General features: G+C 52.8%; 1 protein-coding gene across 3 annotated transcripts; it reads right to left on the bottom strand.

The window, feature by feature from the left end:
- Positions 1–121: 121 nt before the first annotated feature.
- Positions 122–25,113, bottom strand: USP30 (ubiquitin specific peptidase 30). Of its 3 annotated transcripts, none has more exons than XM_080940670.1 (13): positions 24,959–25,113; positions 23,046–23,155; positions 21,912–22,094; positions 17,977–18,080; positions 12,000–12,098; positions 11,404–11,449; positions 10,400–10,494; positions 5,943–6,002; positions 5,438–5,524; positions 4,030–4,110; positions 3,719–3,938; positions 2,334–2,454; positions 122–1,885 (listed from the first exon to the last, which is right to left on the bottom strand). In XM_080940670.1, the coding sequence occupies exons 1-13, from the start codon at positions 25,039–25,041 to the stop codon at positions 1,621–1,623; spliced, it is 1,554 nt and encodes a 517-aa protein (XP_080796796.1). In that variant the 5' UTR covers positions 25,042–25,113; the 3' UTR covers positions 122–1,620. The 3 variants fall into 3 exon arrangements, with proteins under 3 accessions (XP_080796796.1, XP_080796797.1, XP_080796798.1); XM_080940671.1 differs by having other exon boundaries at positions 11,404–11,446; XM_080940672.1 differs by lacking the exon at positions 21,912–22,094.
- Positions 25,114–25,528: the final 415 nt, after the last annotated feature.

Genomic DNA, 25,528 nt, shown 5'->3' with positions numbered 1-25,528 from the left:
TTTCCTAACAAAACCATTTTTATTGCAATGGCACACAGCAGATACAAATGCTTCAGCTAATCCGCACGCGGCAGCCTACGGCGTAAGTACTAGCTATAGTTTCTCCAGGAAGAGGATACCTACTGTGAATAACTTAAAACACGGAACCATCATTGGTCAGTATCTAATGTAATAATTTACAAAATGAGGACGGACATGAGCACTCAGTCAGGTTGACACACCTACAGCCCTGGCTCACACGGGGCCTGTGAGCAGCATTGCACACCTGTCCCCTTGGCCACCTCTCTTCCTGCTGACCTCAGAAGGAGCAGCAAGGCTGGTGCTTGGGGCCCACCACCCTGCACAGTGACTGACCCCCCGAGAGCTGTGGGCTGCTGCGGCGTGGAGGTTCAGCACGGCAGTCTCAGAGTCTTGAGTCCTCAGGGCGCAGTGAGACCTGATGTCATAGCTGATGTCCAGGCACATCTGGAATGTCTGCCAGCTTACCTCACCAGAGAAAACAGGCTTGGCCTTACCTCTGACCTTTGGATACGCCTGGGTCAGTTTGAATTTGGTATCATTTTTTAAAAACTACACACTTAGCTAACACATAGGTACTACTGTGCCATCAGGATTCCTGTCTGGCTGTTCATGAGGCTTGTCTGGAGAGGGAAGAGGCCCAGTGTACCTTTTGCTTAACAAGGTCTCAAGAGGCACACACACTCAGAGTGGGGCCTAAAGCCCAAGTGCAGGATGCCTCTGCCTCACTTGTGTTCAAACACGCTTTCTCCCTCACGGTGGCAGAGAAAGCAAGGTCCAGAGACACAGCCTGGCTTTGTGCCGGTTCTTCTTAGCCCAGCTTTCAGGTCACCCTGCCCGGGCTCTGGCCTGTAAACCCTGTCCTGGGCAACTCTGTAACGGATCAGCAGTGAAGATGACGCAGCTCAGGAAGAGGCCTTGACGACTGGGGATTTCCACAGGCATACCCAAAGGTGGGAGGTGTTCTTGAGGCTTAGGGGAGGAGACAAGGTTTTAATTATATAGCCCAGGCTGGCCTGGAACTTGCAGTGATCCTCCTGCCTCAGTCTCTACATGCTGGAATTCCAGGTATGAGCCACCATGCTGTTTCATCTTTGAACTGCTCCTTTGACCTCTGGGAAGCCTGGAAGGACAAGGGCTTCCCCCAGCATGCCTGTGACTCAAGTCATCCTTGGTCTCAGAACAGTGGGAAACAAAGGCACTTTTTCTTCTGAATTGTTGCCTTTAATAATTTTACTAATTCTTGTCAATAATATGGGCCTCCTTATTAAAAATAAAGATCTATGGTGAAATGTCAGGGGGTTAGCCAAAGGTGGCCTTCTGAGAACACCTAGCAAATTACAGTATAGAAAAGGTAGCTTCTGGGATCTGGTTCTTTTAATTGCCTGTGTCAGGTAAGACGCTCTACACACAAGGACATCTTCCAGTTCACCCTGGCAGCGCCCTGTGGGACGGGCTCCCTTGTGGAGCCTGCTCTCAGAATACACAGAAGGCTGAGGGCTCTGGGGGGTGGGCTGGCTTGCACGTGTACGCGTGACATGCCCTGGCCTTGATCCTAGACAGTGTGGGCCTCACCGTGGGCCCCAGCTCTAGGCCGGCCTGTCACTCCTCAGACCTATACTCCCGCCCCTGCTGCTGCCCCCTGGGCAGAACTCGCTCGTAGAACAGCAGGTAGGCACTGGAGGACAGGACCTCCTGCAGGCTGGCCTTGCGGACAGTGTCGTCGGAAATCCACAGCCACTGGTTGCTGGTTGAGAGAGGGTTCTTGGCAGAAGGTGGTGACCGCCTGTAGGTGACAAAGTGTCCAGAGTGCATGTCTCCATGGTGGACGACAACGGCCATCAAGCGGAAGAGGTACGTGGAGGAGCTAGTGGAGGGAAACGCCAACTGTTTACGGCAGACCCAGGGTTTATAGGCAAAGCCAAAGCTTAAAGGGCTCTGTGTGTTACACTACAGCTGAGTGTGAGTGTGCACCGGCACACCTAACTTAACTGCAGCTCTACACGTGCAGGACGTGTGCACAGTGCATCATGCTTCCAACAAGGGTGGATACGGTGCACTGCCTGCCTCTCTGGAGTCCCAGGAAAGTTCTCTGCACACTTCACATGTGCATGCACACACATGCACACTTCACATGTGCACACACATGCAGATTCCATAGACTCCCACCAATTTTACTTTAGCAATTATTTCTGTCTTAGACATAACTAGGTACCAATGGTCTTCCACCTCCCACACCTGTTGGTGGAACACACACGGACACCGAGGACCGCAGAGCCACGGCGAGAGGCAGTGGCTCTTCAGCGGCTCCTCACCTGTAGTCAGGAACCACTGGCAGAGGGAAGGCCATCGGGGAAGGCAGAGCTGGTAACAAAGACGGGGAGCAGGCGCCATTCATAAAAATCTGTGTCTTGGGGGCCCCCGGCTGACTCAGGCCTGTAAGAGAAAAGGGCTTGAGCTACAGAGACGGGCAAGGGATCTGTGCAAGCAGCTCGGTTTTGTTCTAGTTGCGGACAGCGTCAGATCACGCAGTCCAACCTGGCTCTGAGACGCTGCAAGATGGCAGCCCCACAGCATCTCCCCGCGCCTTTCCATCTGTGAGCTTTTATCTTATGTTCTCGCGTGTTTAAAATGCACTCACTGCATTTTTTACTGCAGTTTTATTACTGTATGCATACTCCAAGCACCTGTGTTTAGGTCAGGGGACAACTCTGTGCAGACTGTCCTCTCCTTCCACCTTTACACGGGCTCCAAGGGACCAACTGAGGTTGCTTTTATGTATAAGCCAACTTGATGGCCCCACGGGACTTTTTTTTTTTTAAAGATTTATTTATTGTGGGGAGCTGAATGCGGACACCATTACAAGATGGCGCTGGCTCCCTCACGGTTTGAGGTAAACAACTCCATATATAGTAATGCTCTTGTCAGCTAAGGCGCTGCACCCTGCTCATGCACAGTACATAACCTATCTCCGGCCAATCCCAAGGCCTCTGGTGTCAGCAGACTGGTGACAACCAATCATGGCAAACCCCGTATGCGCTTCTCCCTATATAAGTGGACAGCTAGGGTAGTTCGGGGCCCCTCGCTTCCTGCTCTCCCCTTCAATCAAGAGGCTCCCACAATAAAGCGTGATCTGAGAAGAATCCTCTGGTGGTGGTAGTCTTTCCTCGCTGGTCGAGGAGCGCACCGCAATTTATTATATATGAGTACGCTGTAGCTGTCCTCAGACACACCAGAAGAGGGCATCATCTCATTACAGATGGTTGTGAGCCACCATGTGGTTGCTGGGAATTGAACTCAGGACCTCTGGAAGAGCAGTCAGTGCTCTAACCACTGAGCCATCTCTCCAGGCCCAGCCTTGCGGACTTAACACTACACATCTCATTACTATGCAGTTAGTTCTCTAGGATGTGCTGGCTGGGGCACAACTCAGGAGATCACTTTCCTAGTAGAAGTGAGGTGCTTAGTGCCGGTGAGAATAAAACGAAGCCCTTTCTCTCCACCCCCAGACTTGCTATACTATTAGGAACTTAACCAGCCACGGCACGGCACAGCACAGCACGGCACGGCATGGCACGGCACAGCATGGCACAGCACGGCACGGCATGGCATGGCATGGCATGGCACGGCACGGCACGGCACGGGGCACCATAGACCAGCACAGGGCCACCAACTGCTCTATGCAGTCACAAGCACACACCTGGCTTTGGGGCTGCCTGTGTGTCCTGTATTTCCAGGGCAGACCCGGGGTTCTCAGTGGCTTTGGGGCCATGCTGACTGGGCCTGTGTCCCAGGAGGCGGTACTTGTAGAAGTCCATCATCAGGAACTCGTTAAACTGCACATGTTCGTGGCGCTTCAAGGGCGCGCCGTGGCTGGACCAGCTGAGCCGCTGCAGGTGGATGCAGAGGCACTGTGGCAGCTGTGGGCAGAGGGGGCAGAGCTCAGGCGCTGCAGGGGCAGACAGAGGCCCGTCCCCCAAGTGCAGTGGCCCACAGCGCAGGGGGACCCACCTTTCCTAGTTTCAGTTGTTTAACAAAGGTGGTCCTCTGGTGCTCCACTTTCTCCCCATTCAGGGTCCCTTTTGCTTCAATCTGCAATAAAGCAACAATGTGTCCGCAGGAGCCCAGGAGCAGACAGCCGCAGAGCTGCCAGTGCCTGGGCCTGAAGAGAGCTCCGGGAGCTCCAACCTCAGCTGAAGTCAGGAAGGAACAAGAACCATGGAGGGAAGACAACAGACGCACAACACTGAAATGTGAACTTTTACATACTCCAAAGTCCTATGGAGAGAGGGCTGCAGATCTGTGTCTCAGCAGTTTAGAGCACTGCGTCTTTACAGAGGACCCAGGTTTAGTTCCAAACAACTAGCAATAACTCCAGGTGCAGGAGATCCCACTCTTCTGACCTCCACGACACCAGGCACTCACACGGAACACACACACACACACACACTCAGCACTCACACGGAACACACACACACACACACACACACTCAGCACTCACACGGAACACACACACACACACACTCAGCACTCACACGGAACACACACACACACACACACTCAGCACTCACACGGAACACACACACACACACACACACACTCAGCACTCACACGGAACACACACACACACTCAGCACTCACACGGAACACACACACACACACACTCAGCACTCACACGGAACACACACACACATGCATACTCAGCACTCACACAGAGCACACACAAACACACACACACACACACATGCATACTCAGCACTCACACAGAGCACACACACATACACACACACACACACACACACAGCACTCACACAGTTCTCTGTCCATTCCCCAGGCCTCTTCCTCCCCAACCCCGTGTGCTTTACTCTGGAGTCTCGCTTGAATAGCTTCTGGAGACAATTCTGGACATCTTGGCCCTCTCCGCTCAAGAGAGCCTCAGTATCCCCAGAAATCTTTGGAATTCACCAGGCAGTTGCTGCGGATAGTGGGACTGGGGCAGAAGGTAAATTTCAGCACCGATGGCCCTGTCTGAAGACCCTGGAGGTGGAGCAAGCACTGAGGTCTGTAGTGGACAGCAGAGGGCGCCTGTGAGCAGCCTCTCCCACCCAACTCAGTGACCCAAGGCCCACTTCCTCCAAACCACAGCTTCCTCTTCAGGAGTGTGTGAGCTCAGGCAGGTCCCTGGAACTCCCACCACTCACCAGTATCTGCACCTCACAAGGTCGGGGAAGGGAGACTGGGATGGAGCTGCTGCCGGCTGACGGGGCTCACGGCAGCAGCCCTCAAAGGCGGGCTCACTGATGGGAGTGGGAGCTCCACGCACACACAGTTTAGGGTGTTCCTGTAAATACTGTGGGCCAATCAATCTCGGGTGGGGACAAAATCGTGGGCAGTCACTCTGCAACCATGGAGTGCGTACCTTTGTACAGTTGTCACACACGACGTCGCGCACAGACTCGGATGAGATGAAGTGGTGAAGGCAGTGGTCCAGTGTCAGTGGGTGTCCCTAGAGCAGGACAGGCAGTTGGAGCAGCTCAGGGGAGCTGGACTGGGGTGCAGTAGGCTCCAGACACCCCCGGGTGCACTCAGCCCTGGCCACGCTACTGCTGACAGGCAGTGGAAACCGGGTACCCACACAGGCTCAGGAGAGGTGGGGAGATCTGTACTTGCACACAGAGCTACAACCTTAGAGTTTGAAATGTGTGCACAACACACAAGTGTCCAAATGCCATTGTGTCCTCAGTGAGATAAACTGCTAACTTCTCTCTCCCACAACTGGGCCCATAGATCAGAGTTGAAGTGGCTGAGCCAGCCACACATCAAAATGACAATTAATACCTGGGCCATACAGAAACTACCCAAAGCCTCTTCAGACTGAAAGGTGTCTGGAATAGGTTCAAATAAGCCACAAGGTCAGTACGTACCCAAGTAGCAGCTGGAATACTGAGGGAAAGGCTGTCGAAGGTGTCAAACCGAACAGGACTCTGAAAGAAATATTGCAGGCAATCAAAGGAGAGCTCGGCATGGACAGACAGCACGGTTCAGTGTCTGTAGTCAGACCCTGGGTCACACAGTGGACACAGTGCAGGACACTAAGCAGCATGCGGTCACCTAGAGTGTGCACCTGGCCCAGAAGCTTGAGAATTTTTTAAAAATATCCTAAGGAACAGGATTTCCATCAGTTCCACTGACGGCACCAAACCCAGAGCAACTGAAACCTGAGTCGAGAGATGACTGGACGTCTATGGAGTGAACTGTATTAACAGCAGCGGCGCAGGGGAGTGGGAGCGTCGGCACAGTCGGCCGTGTGTGCTAGGAAGCAGCCCTCTGTAAGGTGACAGGGAAGCTCAGATCTGCAGCCCCTGGAAAAGCTCTAAAAGCAGGACCGCTGGATGGCTAGACATGGGCAGGCTCCTGAGTGAGCGCTGACCGCCTACTCCACAAGGCACTAGAGAAAAGCAGCCACAGTTCAAGGCCGAGAAGACAGATCAGGCGGACAGACAGATGGGGTTATCAAAGTGAGGGTAACTCTGAACTGTGCACCCGCCTATCCCACAGCCGAACACGGAGCCACACGGGCGCAGGAGGACCTTGATGGCCCTGGCAGACACAACAGCAGGAGAGAGAACAGGACAGGGCATTGGCTGCCTAAGAAAAGCAAGAGTTTGGGACTGGGCCAAATTAGCTGCCTGTCAGAACAAAATTCATTTTCTTCTCTTCTTCCTCCTTCCCCCTTCCTCCTCATCTTCCTCCTTTGTCTCCTCCTCTTCTTTTGTGGGTCTGTGGGTCACATGTAGCCCAGACTAGCCTTGAACTCAATATGTAGCTGAAGTTGGCCCAGACTTATGACTCCCAGGTCCGTCTCCTTACAGATGGGACAGGTGTGGCCTGCCTGAGAGCTCATTTTCTCAGGGACAATGGGATCCAGAGTCTACCATATTGAATATGCAGTAAAAACACCTAGTGCCACAGGGAAAGAAGAAACTAGCCAATGAGAGTCAGCCTGGTGTGAAACTGGCACCCATGTCCCTCGCACACGTGCTGTAAGTGTGATCCAGGGCAGAGGAAGCCTGAGAAGGCAACAGAGAATCCCAGCAGAGAAGTTAACAGGAAAAGGAAAACTACACTGTGAGTGTGTGTGTGTGTGTGTGTGTGTGTGTGTGTGCACATGAACACCTATGTACCAAGTATGCACACGCTGGTGAGAGTGTCAGTGGGAGTCACACTGTCTTCTTCCACCATGGAAGTTCTGGAGATCAAACTCAGGCTGTCAGGCTTGGTGACAAGTGCTTTCCCCTCGGTGTGGCAGGCATGCCTGGGGTCCTAGCAGGGGAGCTGGAGAGACTATCCCTGTACTTTGCTGATGGCCAAGTCACGCCAAAGCACAAGCTCCTGGTTCTGAGAAAAACCCTGTCTCCAAACCCAGGTGTCAGAGCCACTGAGGATAACAACCAACTCCAGCCTCTGCCACACACACACACCCACACACACACACACACACACACACACACCCACACACCCACCCACACACACACACCCACCCACACACACACACATACACACACTCTCTTTCTCTCTCTCTCTAAAGGAACACTGTGTAGCACAGGGGTCACAGCTCTAAGCTGTGTCACCTTGGGAACACCCATCACGGGTTTCCTAGAAGATATGGTGGCCATCACCACCTTCCTTGGCCTCAAGCTGGTGGCCTTGCCAGAGACAGGCGCAGAGAAGACGTAAGAGGCGGGGAGCTGTGGGGACCAAGAGAATCCCATCTATACAGCGGCTACTGCAGACTCCACACGAGTTCAGAACCGTGTGGCTCAGGGACAGTGTTCTGTGCACTTGCTAGGGCACACCCTGGGTTCTGTCCCCACACTGTGGAAAACAAAGTAAGTAAAACACGTCAGATCTCAGATATAAAATGGATCAACAAACAACCGCAGTTCCATGTACTGGTGACAAGCAGAAAATCAACATTCCTGATTCTACTTGCAACAGCTTCAAAATATAAATGCAAGGGAAAATCAGAGATGAGTGGCCAAGACATATCAAGGACTATACCATATGAATCTTCTCAAAAAGAGTAACACGTTAGTCACAGATGATGTCAATCAACACAGGACAGCAAAGAGCATACATAAAGTGTCTACAGAGCAAGAGAAAGCCTCTGCAAACCATGCACCTGATCAGTGTGAGATCCAAATAGACAAGGAACCCAAACATCAGCAGCCCCATCCCCCGCAAAAAAACCCTAAGGCAAGTAACATCTGAAAAACAAGCAGCCAGGTGAGGTGGTGACACCGGTGACATTCACACTGAAAGGGCTCCTGAGGCAGGAGGGGCAGTTCAGAGGTCAGCCTGGGCTACATGATACCCTGCTCCAAAAACAACCAAAAAGGAAAAGAGGGGAGGGGAGGGAGAAAGGAATAAAATGAGGGATGAACTGAAGGCAGACAAGCAGATCAACAAAGGACCCAAAAATCCATTTTTCCGAGAAGACCAGCCATGGCCGACAGTCATTACAAAGGACAAGGTGCCTGCAGGACGGCTCAGTGGTTAGAGCACTGGCTGCTCCTCCTGAGGTCCCGAGTTCAATTCCCAGCAACCACATGGTGGCTCACGACCATCTGTAATGGGATCTGATGCCCTCCTTCTGCTGTGTATGAAGACAGCTGCAGTGTACTCACATACATAAAATAAATAAATCCAAAAGAAAAAGAAAAGAAAAAAAGAAAAAAGCCAGGAATGGTAGTGTACACACACTTATAATGCTAGAAGCTGGAAGGTGGAGACGCTGCCGGCCAGCTTAACCAACTTAGTAAATTCCAGATCAGTGAGAGACCATGTCTCAAGACCTCTGTGTGGCCTCCACACACATGGTTACTGCCACTTGAAACTCACTGAAGAGACAGGATGTGCTGACAAAGGCTGGAGAAAAGCAACTCTGTTACGCTGTGGTAGGAAGTGGACAGCCACTGTGGAAAAAATTACCAACAACTAGACAACTAGGTTGTCTCAGGACAACCTGGGCTGTAACAGTGACAGCTTGTTTCAAGTTAACCAACCAATCAACCAACCAACAGAGTTAGCAGCGGATCAGTTCAGTCCTTTCCAGGTGTGAAGGAAGACTGGCTGAGCTCCGCCCCACATAAACACCACACTATGTGCTCCACACAGCAGCACTGGCACAACGCCCAGGCTCAGAAGCTCAGCATCCAGCAGAGGAGAGGGAAGGACACTCTACACAGCCCTGCACATGATGAATACTATCCTCCCAAGAAAAAGAAAGCGACACTGTGCTTTTGACTACACAGATGGACCTGGGGGCATCCCCTAAACAGTGACTCCGACATGACCTCACTTAATGACAGACTTACAGAGACGCAGACTGGTGACTGTCCGGGTGGAAGGATGAGGAAACACCTTCAGGGATCTGGTGCCCAGCACGGTGACTGCCGTGACTGCCGTTAACAAGGCTCGCTTGAAACTCACTAAAAGGGGCCTAACAAGTTGTCACCTCTCACACAGCAAGGCCACGACTCCGGAAGGCGGCAGTTTGACTGTGGCGGACACTAGAGAATGCCTCAAGCCACCACGTGGCACTCCGCACTTGTGTACATTTTGCTTGTGAGTTATTCCCTGTGACGGGTGCAGACACAACCCTGCAGTGAGAGTGAGCTGTACAACGGCAGGAAGGTATCAGGAGTCAGACAGGACAGTGCTCGTGAGGCCCTGGGACCCACATGGGACGGAGCTACTGCTCTGGAGAATTATCTAGAAGCTCAAGGCTGAATCAGGGCCACATGTGGTGGCTGCCAGTCCAAGGCATAGTCATTCATTTACAAACACATCCACACAAAACCCAGCGTGGAAACAAGGTGAGCACCCTCAACAGATGGACAAGGACACTTGTCAGGGCCATGTGACACAGCAGCAAATGCACCCCAAAAGAGAAGGCCACTGTCCAGACCATGTAACCCAGCAGGTCAGAAACTAGGTGTGTGTCTGTGACGTTCAGGAGAGTGCTCATGTGTGTCAGTGTGCTGGTGTGCCAGTGTCCTAAAACTGCCTAACAGCAGTTAAAATTCTCTCTGCACTTTTGAGATTTTTCCATAAGAAAGGTTAGAACCCTCAATGCAAAGCAAAGCCATATCTACTCCTCAAACTGCTGTGCCCACCAAGAGCAGACCTGGAACACAGCCCTGGATCCTGAAATCTGGAACTGACACCAGCTCTGCTGCTCCTGGGGCAGATGCTGTCTTAGTTAGTGTGTGATGTCCCCAGCACTGATGTCCCCAGCACCCTCCCTCCCCACCCCACAGCCAGCCTGGGCTCCGGTTCCTTTCCCGTGTCCTGAGTGTCAGGACTGGCGGCCACTTACCTGGTGCTCACAGTGTTTGCACACCATGTTACTGGTGAGTCTTCCATGGAAAGGATGCTGAGACTTCCAGTGATTGGCCGCAGGGTGAGGGGACCCTGGAACACAAAGCACCTGTGACACCTGTCACCAGGCCACCCTGACTCCACCCTCCTGCACAGAGCAGTCGCTCCTCCTCCAGGAAAATGTTCCTATAATGTGCAGCGAGGTCTTCCTTGCCTTCCTCCTGCGCTTCACGGAGGAGCCTTAAGGCCTCTGCATTTAGACCTGAGGATGCTACGTAAGGTCTACAGACGAGAGCCCACTGTTAGGGAGGCAGGAAGAGGACAGGCATTCCATAAAGCAGGGAAGCTCTGGAAGCAACCTGAACAAATGTGTTCTAGAGAACGGGCAGCCCCTTGGTCAGGATGGGGCTAGTGGGCAAAGCGTTAGCGCATGGGAAACACTGTCTCTACAATCAGGCAGCCCTGAGTGATGTCCTGACCCTGCTTATTAGTCATGTGACCAGGAAAGTCACTTCCTCTCCCAATCTCTGACACACAGAATGTCATCTTATGCTATAGTCCAGGCTGACCTCGAACTATGTAGCCTAGGCTAGCCTTAAAGGCACAGTAAATCCTCTTGCCTCAGCCTCTCAATTGTTGGGTTATAGGTATGAGCTCACACACTGGTCTGTAAACTTAACTGGTGGAAACGGGTAAGTGCTCCCAGTATCCTCTGAGGCTCAGATGAGAGGCTGTACTTGCTGCCTGAGACCAACTATCAGCAGGGCTATAGCTGATGCCCAGGGGCTGCGTGACTTCAAGTCTTGAGAAAATACAGATTTTTCAAGAAAGTTATGGCATTCTGAAGCAAAAGCAAGGAGGTTCAGCACAGCTCCAGTTGGACACAGCCAGCAGGTGACAGGTGCACCAGGCCCTGAGCAGGTGCATGAGGTCCAGCTGGCAGGACACAGGTGCGGTGCTGTCCTACTATAAGGCACACATTTATCAATGGGAAACGACTACCTCTCGTGTGGCAGGTGACTTGTCTGGGAGCCATTTCTGACTGCTGCTGAAGGGAAAAGAGAACGAGAGACTCAAAATGAAGGCAGCCCTTCTAACCACCCTCACCGCCCGGCAATATTACAAGTCCCTGGGCCAGCAGCACTGTCGAAACCAACCTTCCCCACACACTGCCCTGCCTTCTGGTTTCTGCATGAGTTCCTTTATAGTTCCACAAAACCATGTTTCTCCTCCCTGGGATATTTTCTACCTTATTGCCAGTCTGTCTTATCTCTGCCCTGAGTCTTAACTGTCACAGGAGATGAGCCCTCACTCAGAGAGTGCAGCGGCCCTTCCCTACTATCAAGGACAGGCAAGCACTTCTCGCCTCAAACACAACCCAGGCTGCAGCAATTCATCCCTAAAGAGCCCGCTGCCTCCAGCAAACAGCAGCAGTGGGCAGCTTAGGCCCTGCCAGCCACAGCCTCCTGGTTACTGGGTCTTACTCTTTCATCTAGGCCTTACACAGACTGTGTGCTTTCCTTACTGAGTGTGCACACACTGACAGACTGTGTGTCCCACACTTACTGAGTGTACACAGACCAACACTGAGAAGTTACCTCCAGGGAATGCACATCAAACAAGTGGGTGACTCGAGGCTGGCGGTCCCGCTCGTCCTCCAGGGAAGAGGTGATGACATGGAACAGCTCGTGAGCATCCTAGTGAAGGACAAAGCTTTCTGATGACAGGTTCATGAGGCAAGGCCAGGTCAGAACCCTAGCCACGTGCAGCAGACAGACCCAACCCTTACTGGGGCAGACTGCTTTCTGTTCTCTGAGTCTCAGTAACTGAAGGAGACTGGCCCCCAACTCCAGTGTGGGTTGCTTTAAAAAAAAGATGCACGTAACATAAATTAAACGCCTCAGCCTTCTTAGGTGTGCAGCGGTAGCACCGAGAGTGTTCAGACCCTGTGTGACCGGCACCACCATCAATCCCTGACTGAGCCTCCAGACCCACTAGACAGTAGCCTCCCACCCTGCTCTTAACCCCCCCATCCCACCTCTGCCCTTGGTAACCCGACAGCTCACACGGAGGAGAGAGAGCAGAGTCACCGCTGTTTGCTTCTGAGGCGCTGAACACAGCAGAACAAGCATTCCCCTGAGCACACTGTTCCCTAGGCTCACCCACCAGGCAGCATGGTGAGGAGCCCCTTCCTTACGGGCTGGCTGAACTGCACTATCTAAAAATGTTGCTTACGGGGCTGGAGAGATGGACCTGTGGGTAAGAGCACCGGTTGCTCTTGCAGAGGACTTGGGTTTGGTTCCCAGCACCCACATGGTAGCTCACAACTACTGTAAACCCAGCTTTGTAGGATCCAAGGCCCTCTTGTGGTCCCTGCAGACACCAGGCCCACCAATTTGGTGGCCATCAGGCAAAACACCAAACACATAAAATAAAAATAAATCTTAAAAATAAAATGTTCAGGCTGAAGATGCAGCTTGATGGTTGGGCAGGGGAAGCCTGGCTCGTGGCCATGGGAAGGGTCTGCCCTGATCTCTTCATGCACTGGTGGTTACCATGCTCTGCCCCTAGGCCTCTGTGGTGTTCTGAATATGCTTAACCCTTGGGAAGTGCAGAGGTGTGGCCCAGTTGGAGGAGGAGTGGTCTTACTAGAGGAAGTGTGTCACAGCCTCCTGGTGGCAGTCATGTGCTGTGAGCACAGCTTCTCTCCCACAGAAGTCTCTCAGCAGTATCTCCTCTTGTGCACAGGCTCGGTGATATGCCTGGCAGTCATAAGCCTCTGAACCCACTATCTGATGAGACAGAGGGATTGCTTCAAGACTCTAGTGCTCAGCAGCTTCCTTTTCGGGATGGCCAGGAGCACCTCTGGGCTGGGGATGAGGTCAAGGTGTGTGACTGGAGGCAGAGATGGGGAATGCAGGCTAACTGTATCACCTTCACAGCAGAGACAGATTTGCTCCCTCTGCATGATGTGGCTGGTGCTGGTTTGGCCTTGAGCAGGTCTCAGATCCTCCATGTTGGAATCCTCATCCAGTTGGTGTTGTACCAGTTTCCCAGGTACTGTTCCTGTCCCTGTTGTAGTAGCAGGTATAAGATGACTCTTTGGGGTTGGCCATAGCAGTAGAGAAGCACTGACATCACTGGGCAGGTGGTTCATCACGGAGGCAGGCCATGCTTCAACATAGAACACCATCTTCCGGTCCATTCTGTGTTCATGCATGTAGCAAACAGTCTTGTTCAGGTCCTTGACATGAAGATCATCTCTAGGAAACACCAGGGTTTCCGTGGCCAGTGAAGTCCAAGAACACAAGATACTGAGGACCATGACTCAGGACTTTTCCAGACCCTCTACCCTTCAGAGCTTCTGCGTTGTCTCTCAGCATGGTGAGGAAATTCTCTGGGTTGCATCTTCTCCAGTGTGGCCCCTTCAGGACACCTTTTGTCCACATCTGTGCTGCTGGGCTGGTAGATCACAATCCTGCAGGAGCTGGTAGTGTCGTACGTCAGCACTGTGGTCCGTCTGTCAGGAATCCTTCTGGTGGATGATCTAGTAGCCATGGTATCTGCCTGGTGCTGGCAATTATACCAGACGTTGGAAAAGCTGTAAGTTGAAGTTGCCTTGGATACTCCACTCCTGATACCAAATTCTATCTTAGGGATTCACTGCTGTGAAGAGACACCATGACCAAGATAACTCATAAAACAAACATTCAATTTGAGCTGTCTTACAGCTTCAGGTTTTGGTCCATTACCATCACCATGAGAAGAAGCATGGTGGTGTACAGGCAGACATGGTGCTGGAGAGCCAAGAGTTCTACATCTTGATCCAAAGGCTGCAGCAGGACTCTCCCTTCTGCACTGGGTGGAGCTTGAGCACTTGAAAACCCATCCCACAGTGCCACACCTCCTCTAACAAGGCCACACCTCCTAACAGTGCCACTTCCCATAGGGCAAGCATATTCAAACCACCAGCTTCTGTGAATTCTAAGCATGTGAACATACAAGCACCGAGTCTCTGCTCGCAAGTCTTGGATGTATTCAACAAGTGTCACTACTGAGTTCCATGGCAGGAAGTGCCTCTCAGGATCAGCCTGAAAGGCCTCCTCCCCAAAGTAGCAGTCTGCTCAACTGCTCTATGGGTCTTTCTCCCTCTCTGAGACTGGGCCTTACGGCCTTTGATCCCACCCTGGGTGTCATCTAAGTAATTTTTAAACTGGTAAGAGCAGGTCCCATATTTGAGCTTAGCTTCAGACCACAGTAATCAGATCTGTCAGTCTATTTATTTGTGGCCACCCAGTGCTGGTGAGAAAAGCCAGGCAAGCACTGGACACATAGCTGACCCAGCTTCCGAGTGAGCTTCTGCAAGGTCCACATCCAGCCTCTGATGGCTCTGCCAGAGAAAGGAACCCCACCCCACCCGGCACAAGGCCCCACCTTCTAGAGCAGAATGACAAAGCCCAGGCTGGCCCTCCTCCTCTCCAAAGCTCCAGCTCCTAAACACATCCCAAACTTCAAACCTCTCCAGCCCCTGCCTAGGCCAGACTTGAGCTATGCCATTCTGGGCTGGGTCCCTGCAGCAGCCCCTCCCCCTTTCCTTAGCTGCCAATCATGATGATAATGCTTCCCTTCTGTGCTAGCGTGTTTTGTGTCAGCTTGACTCAAGCTAGAGTCATCTGAGAGGAGGAAACCTCAATTGAGAAAATGTCTCCAGAAGATCCATCTGTAGGGCATTTTCTTAATTAGTGACTGATTGTGGGTGGGGCTGTCCCTGTGCCGGTAGCCCTGGGTTCTATAAGAAAGCAGGCTGAGCAAGCCATGGGGAGTAAGCCAGTAAGCAGCACCCCTCCACGGCCTCTGCATCAGCTCCTGCCTCCAGGTTCCTTCCCTGCTTTAATTCCTGTCCTGACTTCCTCAATGATGGACTATGATGTGGAAGTGTGAGCCAAATAAAATAAACCTTTTTCTCCCCGCTTGCCTTTGGCCATGGTGTTTGTCAAAGCAATAGAAACCCTGACTAGGACAACTTCCAAGCAAAGCAGGGCACTATGCCATACTTTTTCCTTAGTTTTAATTTAGTGTAATCTGCAGTAGTGGGGAGGGACACGGGCATGTGAGCATCTGACTGAGGTGCATCCCAGTTGTCTTTGTACTGTTCCTGTGGAGACTGCGCCTCACTAGGATGTGCATCTCACGGTCACTGGTGTACTCTTCACAGCCCCATAGCTCCCACGGGCACCCTGTTGGGCTGCAGATGCTTGCCCAGAGGCAGGTGTGGAAGACCACCATTAGCCAACAGCACACACACAGCTCAGTCCTGTCAGGAAGAAGAAACAGCCTAGCTGGCTCCTCCTGTAGGGACAGGCAGCCTCTGTGTAAGCCCTCTAGGAACCCCTTGGGCCGTGAGGAAGGGCAATCCTCCAGGAGGGTGGAGGCTGGGTGTGTGGAGGCTGGGTGTGTGGGTTGCCCTGGTGCTGTTTGTATTTTGATGTTAATTCTGCTTCCTTGTGAGGAGCTGCCTCCAAGAGGAAAAGATCTGACTCAGGTGACCTCACTGAACCTTCTCCCCAGTCTGACTGGTCAAATAAAGGCTAGAGTCAATGATTGGGCAGTGGCAGGGAAAGGTGGAGCTGAAGCTCTCAGAGAGAAAGGAGGAGGGAGAGAGACGGAAGAGGCGAAAGATGGAGAACCACATAGCTGGAGAAGCTGCACGTAAGCAGGTCTCATAGCTCAGAAGTAAATTAGCGTAATGTTAGATCTGCCCAAGCTAGACACACAGCGCATACCTATGACTGGCCGTGTGGCTTTACCCGGGCTGACTGGGGTAAGAAATTACCGCAAGAGCGGAGTGCACTTCACTGCTGTCAACACAGCAGGTGACAGGGAAGTCACTCGGCTTCTCTGAGCCTGGGTCCCCTCTGTACCCTGACTCCTTACAGCCTGCCGTGGGGGTGCAACCAGGTAACAGTCATGAGTAGCTGAGCCAGTGTATCTCCTACAGCCAGCTCTGGACTAGCTAGATGTGAGCTGGTGGGCCAAGAGCAGATGTTCTGCCTGCTGAAGAGAACACGACGCTCCCTCCGCCCTCCTCCCTGTGGCTGCACCACTGCTGGCCACACCCGGCTGTGCACTGACCACCTGGGGAACGGTCCCAAGGGTCCCAAGGCTTCAGTTGTCATTGACAGAGGGTGGGACTTAGAAAGAGTAACAGTGACCTTGGAGCCAGCCTCTCTGCTGAGACACAGGAGAGAGACAAGTCCGAGCAGTAGCTGGGGTCCTTTCCAGAAAGACCAGAAGCACATCCTAGCTCACAAGTGCAGCCAGTGAGGTAAACCTTCAGATACACGCATCACCTACTTTGTATTGGAAACATGGCACAGGGCTTGAGGTCAGCAAGGAACGAGGAAGAATCCCTCCTGCTCCAGCCTACCCTACCTCATGGTGTTCAGTGTATGAATGGGGACAGCGTACACAGACCACTTGGAAGAGCAGCTGGGAAAGGTGTGTGGGAGCTGGAGCTGGAGCATCTCAGCCCTGGGAGCATCCCACCCCAGGGAGCATCCCACCCCAGGGAGCATCCCACCCCAGGGAGCATCTCACCCCAGGGAGCATCCCACCCCAGGGAGCATCCCACCCCTGGGAGCATCCAACTCCAGGGAGCATCCACTCCAGGGAGCATCCCACCCCAAGGAGCATCTCACCCCAGGGAGCATCTCAGCCCTGGGAGCATCCCACCCCAGGGAGCATCCCACCCCAGGGAGCATCTCACCCCAGGGAGCATCCCACCCCAGGGAGCATCTCACCCCAGGGAGCATCTCAGCCCTGGGAGCATCCCACCCCAGGGAGCATCTCACCCCAGGGAGCATCTCAGTCCTGGGAGCATCTCACCCCAGGGAGCATCTCACCCCTGGGAGCATCTCAGTCCTTGGGAGCATCTCAGCCCTGGGAGCATCCCACCCCAGGGAGCATCTCACCCCAGGGAGCATCCCACCCCAGGGAGCATCTCACCCCAGGGAGCATCCCACTCCAGGGAGCATCCCACTCCAGGGAGCATCCCACTCCAGGTAGCATCCCACCCCAGGGAGCATCCCACCCCAGGGAGCATCCCACCCCAGGGAGCATCTCACCCCAGGGAGCATCCCACCCCAGGCCCTAGATCTGCTGCCCTGGGTCTCAAACTGGCTTTGGGCAACAGTGGTCAGGAGGGCAGCACATCAAACTCCAAGACCACAGTGAGGTGCAAAAGGGAGGGTAGAGGGTCCTAAATGAAGGGACGCCTGCTGGAGGTCTGTGGACAGTTTAAGCTACCTCTGAAGATGAATCTTTGAAAGCAAGAGTGGGGGCTGAAAGAGGGTCACACACAAACCTGAGCACAGTCAGTGGAAAGAGAAGTGTTTCCCTTTGGCCACAGTTTTATGCCCCAGGGTCAGCATCGACCCACTGAGTGATGTGGAGTGTTGTGTCCTCTAATCAGGACAGCAGTGGGACACTGGCTCCTGCTCACACAGGAGATCTAACAGAGACTCGCCTCGCATGTGCCCTGCATGCGTCCCTAGGTTAAAGGCGGTCAGTGCTCACCTGCTCCTCAAAGGACGAGATCTGCCATCGGTACATTCGCAAGACATCCAACAGGCAGCTGGCGTCCAAAACCTCGTCCTCAGTGACTTCTTGGCAGGACAGGGCTGGGTACAAGAGAGGAAGACAACAGAGTCAGAGCATAAGAAAGTGTTGCACATGTGGAGGTGACAGCTTGTGGTGACAATGCAGCTCCCTCGTGCTTTTTGGAGCTTGACAGACACACTGCAGAGTCAGCATGCCATGTTTGTTGGATTTCAGAGAGCTACAGATTCCCATCTAATAAAGAGGGGTGTTGTAAATCCGTTGAGTATGGTCTGATTAGAATTCTAATTCTCAGGGTTGAAAGGCACTCACTGCCAGACCCCTATTTGTGCACAGGCCATGGCCCCACATACTGAGGATGCTCAAATTCAAAGCTTTCCTGACCCCAGGAAGGTGGGACCAATCCTTGCAAAAGCACAAGATGACTTCCCAAATAATAATGACAACAGATAACATAAATTATAAAAAGATAAAGTTGGGTCCACTAAGGTTTCACGGTTCTATGTACACTAATGGTTAGCTCCTTTTCTCTAAGGACAGTGTGCTGTCCCAACCACTCTGCTCGGTGGAGGAAGCAGAGAAGCAGCCACAGGCTAAGTGCACACGGCCTGGGTCTGAGGAACGTCACTAGTGACACGGGCAGCCCCAGGGCCGGAGGGATCAGCAGTGCCTGTCATGAGGCCTGCAGTTCAGAGCCCAGCACCAGCATCAGGTGGCTCACTAGCCCTAACTCCAGCTAAGGACCTGGTGCCCTCTCAATGGCCTCCAAGGACACTCAGAGATGCACACAAACACATAATCAACAAAAACACATCGGAGCTGTGTATGGTGCTGCGTAGCTTTTATCCCACTGTTGTGGAGACAGAGGCAGGAGGATCACTTGGAGTCTGCAGCCAGCCTGGTCTACAGAATGAACTCTAGGACAGCCAGGGCTACATAAGGAGACATGACTCAAAAAACAAACAAGCCAACAAAACAAAGCGTGACTCATTCCGACCACAGCGCAGGGGTCCAGTGCTGCTCGAGTGGGCGATTAAGGAAGGGTCGTCCTCTCAGGTTCTGCTTCAGCGACCCACACAGAACACAAGCCAGCCCCTTCCTGCCTCTCTGTCTGCATCAAAGCAAAGACCTCACATTTAAGGCTCTGGTCCAGAGGACAGGACTGCCCACCCCCACCCCTGCTGCAGCTCCACCTGAGCTGTTTGACATGACACATTTGACACATGGCAAGGGGGAGGGGGAGCTACCTCAGCAGCCTGCGGGGGGCATGTTGGCCCACCCCTTACCCTCCAGGACAAAGGCTGCAGATCTGAGAAAGAAACCACATTCCTGGGAAAATGTCAATGTCTCCTTTGAGGTGACAGCCTGAAACACTACCAGGCAGTCTGGCAGGGTCACTGGTGGCTTCCTAGCCTGTCACCAACAGGATGGCTCTGCCATTCCTCCGACAGAGCCATACTTCTGTGCATAGATGGCCCAGTGCTGTGACACTTGCTACAGCCTGGATTACAGGTACCACTGAGTTACAGAGTGAGGTCCCCAACCACATGGTAAGATGGGCTGCAGAGGCCGTGCAGACACTCAGAGTGGCTGCTGCTCTTTCCACACTCAAGTTCAGTTCCCAGCACCCACGTCAGGCAGCTCACAAACACTCTAAGTCCAGCTCCAGGGACCCCATGCCCTCTTCCAGTTTCCATGACATACATGCGGCACCCCTCCCCCATATATCCACATCCATTTTCAAAAGAAAAAATTCTAATAAAAAAAGCACTCCTATACACTAACAACGAAAAACCCCAACAACCCAACTCGAACACAGAGCCCTGAGTGGCCAGCGCTCCTAATACAACGGCTAATAGGAAGATTATGAGGTGCAGCAGTCACTCGTGAGCAGGAAAATACAACAGCAGAAAAAAATACATGTATGTGTGCAGGCGTGTGTCCGTGGAGGACCAGCTCACACACATGTGCAGGCGTGTGTCCGTGGAGGACCAGCTCACACACATGTGCAGGCGTGTGTCCGTGGAGGACCAGCTCACACACATGTGCAGGCGTGTGTCCGTGGAGGACCAGTTCACACACATGTGCAGTCGTGTGTCTGTGGAGGACCAGCTCACACACATGTGCAGGTGTGTGTTCGTGGAGGACCAGCTCACACACATGTGCAGGCGTGTGTTCGTGGAGGACCAGCTCACACTCGGGAAGGGACAGCACTGACTGCCTCAGTCTAAGCCTTTCTCCGGCAATGCAGCCATTGCCCTGAGGCTCACACATCACCAGAGGACATCACAGCGCACTGTCCACCCTGCTCCTTTTATTATACCATCAGCAGCTCTCCCAAATGGCAAGATAACAAGCTGTGGTAAAAGTGCCCGTGCTGGGACTGGAGAGATGGTCCAGTGGTTAGAGCACTGACTGCTCTTCCAGAGGTCCTGAGTTCAAATCCCAGCAACCACATGGTGGCTCACAACCATCTGTAGTGGGATCTGATGCCCTCTTCTGGCATGTGGGCATTCATATACATAAACTGAAGACATACATCTTCTAAGAAAGAGTGGACCTACATGGCGGTGTGCCACTGGCTCCTCGGCCTGCTGCCAGGCGTCTACATCTGCTGCTGGAGACCTGCGCAGGCACCGGTGTATCCAGACGCCATCAAGGATAGTTCAATAGTAAAACAAAATGCAGTTTTGCTCAAAACTGAGTTTAGGACTGGCACAAGTTTAGATGTGCTTGCCGCAAAGCCTAACCACCTGAATTTCATCAGGGGCCCAAGGGTGGAAGGCGGTAATGGACTCTCACAGGCTGACCTCCGACCTCCACATATGTGCCATGGTCTGTGCACCCCACTCAAACTTACACAAGTAAGTGTGAACATTTTGCATGGAGATTTATACTAAGCAAGTTGAATAGGTGACTTCCAATGCCCAGGGGCCAGAGGGACGGCTCAGCGGTTAACAGAGTCTCAGAGGACTCAAGTTCTCCCAGCACCTATGTGGCGGGCACAAGCTCCAGGGGATCTGATGCTGTCTCCTGACTTTTACGGGCGCTGCTCACCCACATGTGGGATAAACTCACACAGACATTCACATACACAAAATAAAAAGTCAATTCCAGCACTAGCGAGATAGTTCAGTGGTTAGAGCACTGACTGCTCTTCCAGAGGTCCTGTGTTCAATTCCCAGCAACCACATGGTGGCTCACAACAATCTGTAATGGGATCTGATGCCCTCTTCTGGTGTGTCTGAAGACAGTTACAGTGTGCTCACACACATGAAATAAATACATCTTAAAAAAACAGAACAAAACATAAAATAAATCCCCACATCCTCTCCCAAACACTAACTGTGGCAGTGAGAGAGATTTTGGCAGTGAGGCTGGCAGGCCTGGCGGTACTGGCCATATTGCACGGGCTCACTGGGTGCTTCTAAAAGCGTGGCACACTCAGGAAAGGTCACACACTGCCACCTCCATCACGGCATGGGCTCACCCTGGCTCACAGCTGCCTGGCCCTTTTCTGACAGGCAAAAAGAAACAAAACCCCAAGAACCTTTATTTGCATTTCTTGTGAATGATCTTAGTTCTTGGGCCAAAACACTCACTTCTTTTAAAACTTATAGTCGAAGTGCTTGTACGGCAGTGGTTTTATTAAACTGAGAATGTTTTTGTTTTTTAAATAGATGGCTCCATTTTGAACTTAAAAGGATGTGGAGCTGGTGAGAGGGCTCTGTAGGTAAAGACACCTGCCCCAAACCTCACCCTGAGTTCAGTCCCCAGGACCAGACGGCAGAGGAGAACAGAGTTGTCCTGCCCTCTCTGTGTGCTGCTCACACACTAAGCCTTTCTTCCGTCAGCTAGACGGCGAAGACGCGCGACCCTCGGGTCCCCAGTACCTTTCAGGAGGTTCAGCAGCGTCAGGGACAGGCGCTGGTGTGTGTGGGGGCCTTGCTGGTCCCTGGAGTACTGGGTGGTGAACTCTTCCAACCACTTGACAAACGCAGGGCAGGCAGACAAGCCCTGCAGCAGCGAGTTCATGAAGCAGGTGTTCCCCAAGTTGACAAGGCCAGGCACAAGCCCTAGGGAGAAGGGGGAGGTAGGAAGACAACAAGGCTTCGCTCGGGGACCCCTTCTTTCCTCTCCCTGCTGGGACTCCTGAGTGAGCCTGGGCGCTGGGCATGCTACGCTGCGGACTGAGCCACAGTGTGGGCCTCTGTCCTGTGTCCTCTCTCAAACCCTCCCAGGTGCCTGGCACAGATAAGAAACAGACAAAAGCGGCAGCCACGCCTTCCTCCTCGCCCTCACAGTCTCCTGGACTCTCTCCTTTGGTTAGAGAATAGTGCCCCACAACCGTTGGCAACTGTGCCGCCTCCCGGGACAATGCTTTCGTTCTTCCCACGGTGACTGAGGAAGACACTGGTCAGTCTGCCTGCAGAGACAGCAGCACCGACTCACAGGGTGCCTGCCCTCTTTTCCTCTTCTGACAAAACCCATGAACTCAGGAGCCCCGGCTGCATCGATGTGTTTACAAACTCTTCAACATGAGAACAGCCACGAAAACACACAGCCAACTTCTCCACAGCCATCCTCCCCTCTCCCCTCCCCTCCTGTCTCTTAGAGAAACCACTGCTGTGACGTCATCAGTCAGCTGCAGGACCGAAAACACAATCACACATTAATAACAACAATTGAGCCACTTGAAGCATAATTACAAGGCCCGCCTTTTCTCACCCCGTCCTTGAGAAGAGGTCTGGTCTGCGTCACCCTATCTGGCCTGGTACTTGCTATATAAAGTGCAGGCTGGATTTAAATTCAGCCTCTGGCCCCAGCATCCCAAGTGCTGCAATTACAGGCTGGAGCCACTGGGCAAGCACAAAGCACGTCTCAAAGTGTAAAACACAGACTTCCCACCACGGGCTGGGAAGTTCCACTCCATAGACCTTGCTTTAACGAAGAGACGACCAACCACTCAATCAGACAAAAGAGGCTCCAGTCAAATCCAAGACCTCACTGAAGTGCCCCGTCCCTACCTTTTCTCCGCTTCTTCCTCTCTGTAATGGGACCCCAGATAACATAAATTCCTGCTGCAAGGGCTGCCGCAATCCCACCGAGCACTCCCCAGTTCTTCATGACTTTGTATCTGAAAAAGAAAAGATGTAGACTGTCATTCTGTCTCCCAACAGCAGGTGGGTACAGACACTGGGGGGGGGGTGATCTTTCAAAAAGAACCCACCAACCAGAAAGCTTGAAATCTAAGGTAATATACACCAGTAAGAATGTGTCCTGGAAATCAGGAGTTAAGCACTTAGTTTGGAAACAGGGTCCTGGGGGTGGGGGGAGACAGCTCCGGAGTCCTCCTGACCACTCTCTACCTTGTTCATTCAGGCAGGGAACCCAGAGCCCACAGGCACTTCCTGCTTCTTCCTGCCCAGTGCAGGACGCAGGCCTGGCCACCTGGTGTTCGAGAGGCTTCTGATGGCCTCCATTTGTTGCTTATGCAGTAGGCAATTGAACACCTGAACCACCCATCTCCCCAGGCTGTCCCTATCTATTTACTTTTTTTTTTTTAAGATGGGGTCTCCCACAGTTATTCAGACTAGCCTTGAATCGATTCCTCCTGGCTCCTGAGCACTTAGTGACAGAGCAGAGGCAACAGGCCTGGCTTTAGAAATGGACTTCTCTTTGAGAAGATTAAAGAATACAACAGGAGATCGTCTATAGGTTCATACAGTTAAACATTTCTTCAGTTCAAGCTTGACTTGAACACGGGCACTATTCTTTTTCCCACAAATAAAACTGCAGCAGTAATTCAAAACACAATTTTATACAAAGTTCTGTATCTCCAAGTAAGGAAAGCCACACATACGTGTTTGTGTGACATGTACCCACATATATGTTGCATGTGGACATGTGTGTAACACATTCTTACCTAATGTTCAGACTATAGGAAGCTGAACTTTAGTACCAGGGACTGAACCTAGGGTCTTATGCAGGACAGATAAATGCTCTACCACTGAGACCTATTCCCCCAACTCCAACTGCATGGGTATGAGTCTCAATTAAAACTCACGGAATAGTGTCACTAGAGACAACAGTAATCGTCAGACAACGGCCAGCATTCTCTGATGTCACAGCTAATCACAAATTTCAAATCACTTTTGTTCTTCCAGGCTGAGTCCATAGAATGTCCACAGACCTTGGCTTTAAGTTTAGTCAGCTGAAGATGGGGGCCAGGTACAGCACACCTGCCCGGCATACTCTCAATGAGGGAAATTGAGGCACGGTGTTGATTGACTAGTTCTTCAGCAGAATGGTATCTCGAAGAGAGTACGAAAGCCTGGGAGTGAAACTAGCCCCGCTCTCCGATTAGCTGTTAGGCCGCAAGGCCAATTCAAGCCTTATTTCCCACCTAGTAAAACAGGGGTGCCAGACAGGATAAACCCTGGGGGTAGGAGTGGGGGGCTTCCAAGCTGGATAAGACGCTGTTGGACCTGCCCCGTATCCAAGGAAGCCAACCCAAGCAACAGGTCCCAGCAGTCAGGGTGAGCAATGGGGGTGTGGCTCCAGGCCTTGAAAAGATAAATGGTCTGGGGTGCAGGCGGGGGTCCTAGCAGGAACGGAGAGGCTGAACTTGTCACAGACTGGGCAGCTTAGCAGCTGAGGGGCTTCGAGAGCTTGTCAACCAGCCCAGTTTGCGATGCAAGTGAGGATTTCCAGCAGGGCAGGGGTGGGAGACTGGCTTATGACAAACTGGGGGCGGTGTGCAGGTCTGGGGAGATTGTGGGTTTGGAGCCCAGGCCTGGGATCAGCGAGAAGGGCTGTGGGGCCTCGTAGGCCGCGGCCACTGCAGGGACAAGGAGGCAACGCAGAGCCGCGGCCTACGCCTCCGCCCGGCCGGCGCAGGCCTGGAGGCCCCCGCGGCCGCCACCCCCCACCCGCTCACCTGACGGCCGCCCCGGTGCGCAGGAAGCGCTGGAGGGCCTTGTCGGCCGCCGTCCTCGCCGCCTGCGCCCGAGAACTCAACATCGCGGCCACTACCGCCGCCGCCAGTCTCCGCCAGCCGCCGCCCCCCGTCAGCCGCCCGCTTCTGGCAGAATGAGGAGCCTAGTGTGCGAGGTTCCCAAAGTGGAGGAACCCGCGGTGGCGACCCCGCTTTCGCGGGGGAAGCTAGGAAAACGGACCGGACGCTGGTCACACCGGACTGCAATAGTGCACGGACGCCCTCTCCCGGGTTCCTTTTCCCTTAGCAACTGCAGCCTGATTCGTTGCTAAGGGAGGCTTCCGGGGCCGGGGAACGCTTCGGAAGCTTTGAGCCTTCGCCTTTGCTCAGGCTTCAATCACAAACACAGAGGCTCCGCCTTCAGGACGAAGCTCGGTTCATGTTTTCGTGTGGAAAGGCTGTTATTAAACTGGAAAAAAAAATTAAAATAGATGGTTCTATCTTTGACTTTTAAAATAATGGGGCTGGCGAGGTCGCTCTGTAGTTTTGTAACAGCACCTGTCCCCAGATCTC

Source organism: Micromys minutus (genome assembly GCF_963924665.1).
Source record: "Micromys minutus genome assembly, chromosome: 29".
Lineage (NCBI taxonomy): Eukaryota > Metazoa > Chordata > Mammalia > Rodentia > Muridae > Micromys > Micromys minutus.
The sequence above is the reverse complement of the archived record's forward strand: the minus strand, read 5'-3'. Positions and strand labels throughout refer to the sequence as shown.

Excerpts from the sequence above, each read along its gene's own strand:
- USP30 (XM_080940670.1), bottom strand. The coding sequence starts at position 25,041 with ATGTTGAGTTCTCGGGCGCAGGCGGCGAGGACGGCGGCCGACAAGGCC. Across the intron at positions 23,156-24,958 it reads CGCACCGGGGCGGCCGTCAG|ATACAAAGTCATGAAGAACT; the intron begins GTGAGCGGGTGG and ends TTTCTTTTTCAG. Across the intron at positions 18,081-21,911 it reads GCTGCTGAACCTCCTGAAAG|CCCTGTCCTGCCAAGAAGTC; the intron begins GTACTGGGGACC and ends TCTTGTACCCAG.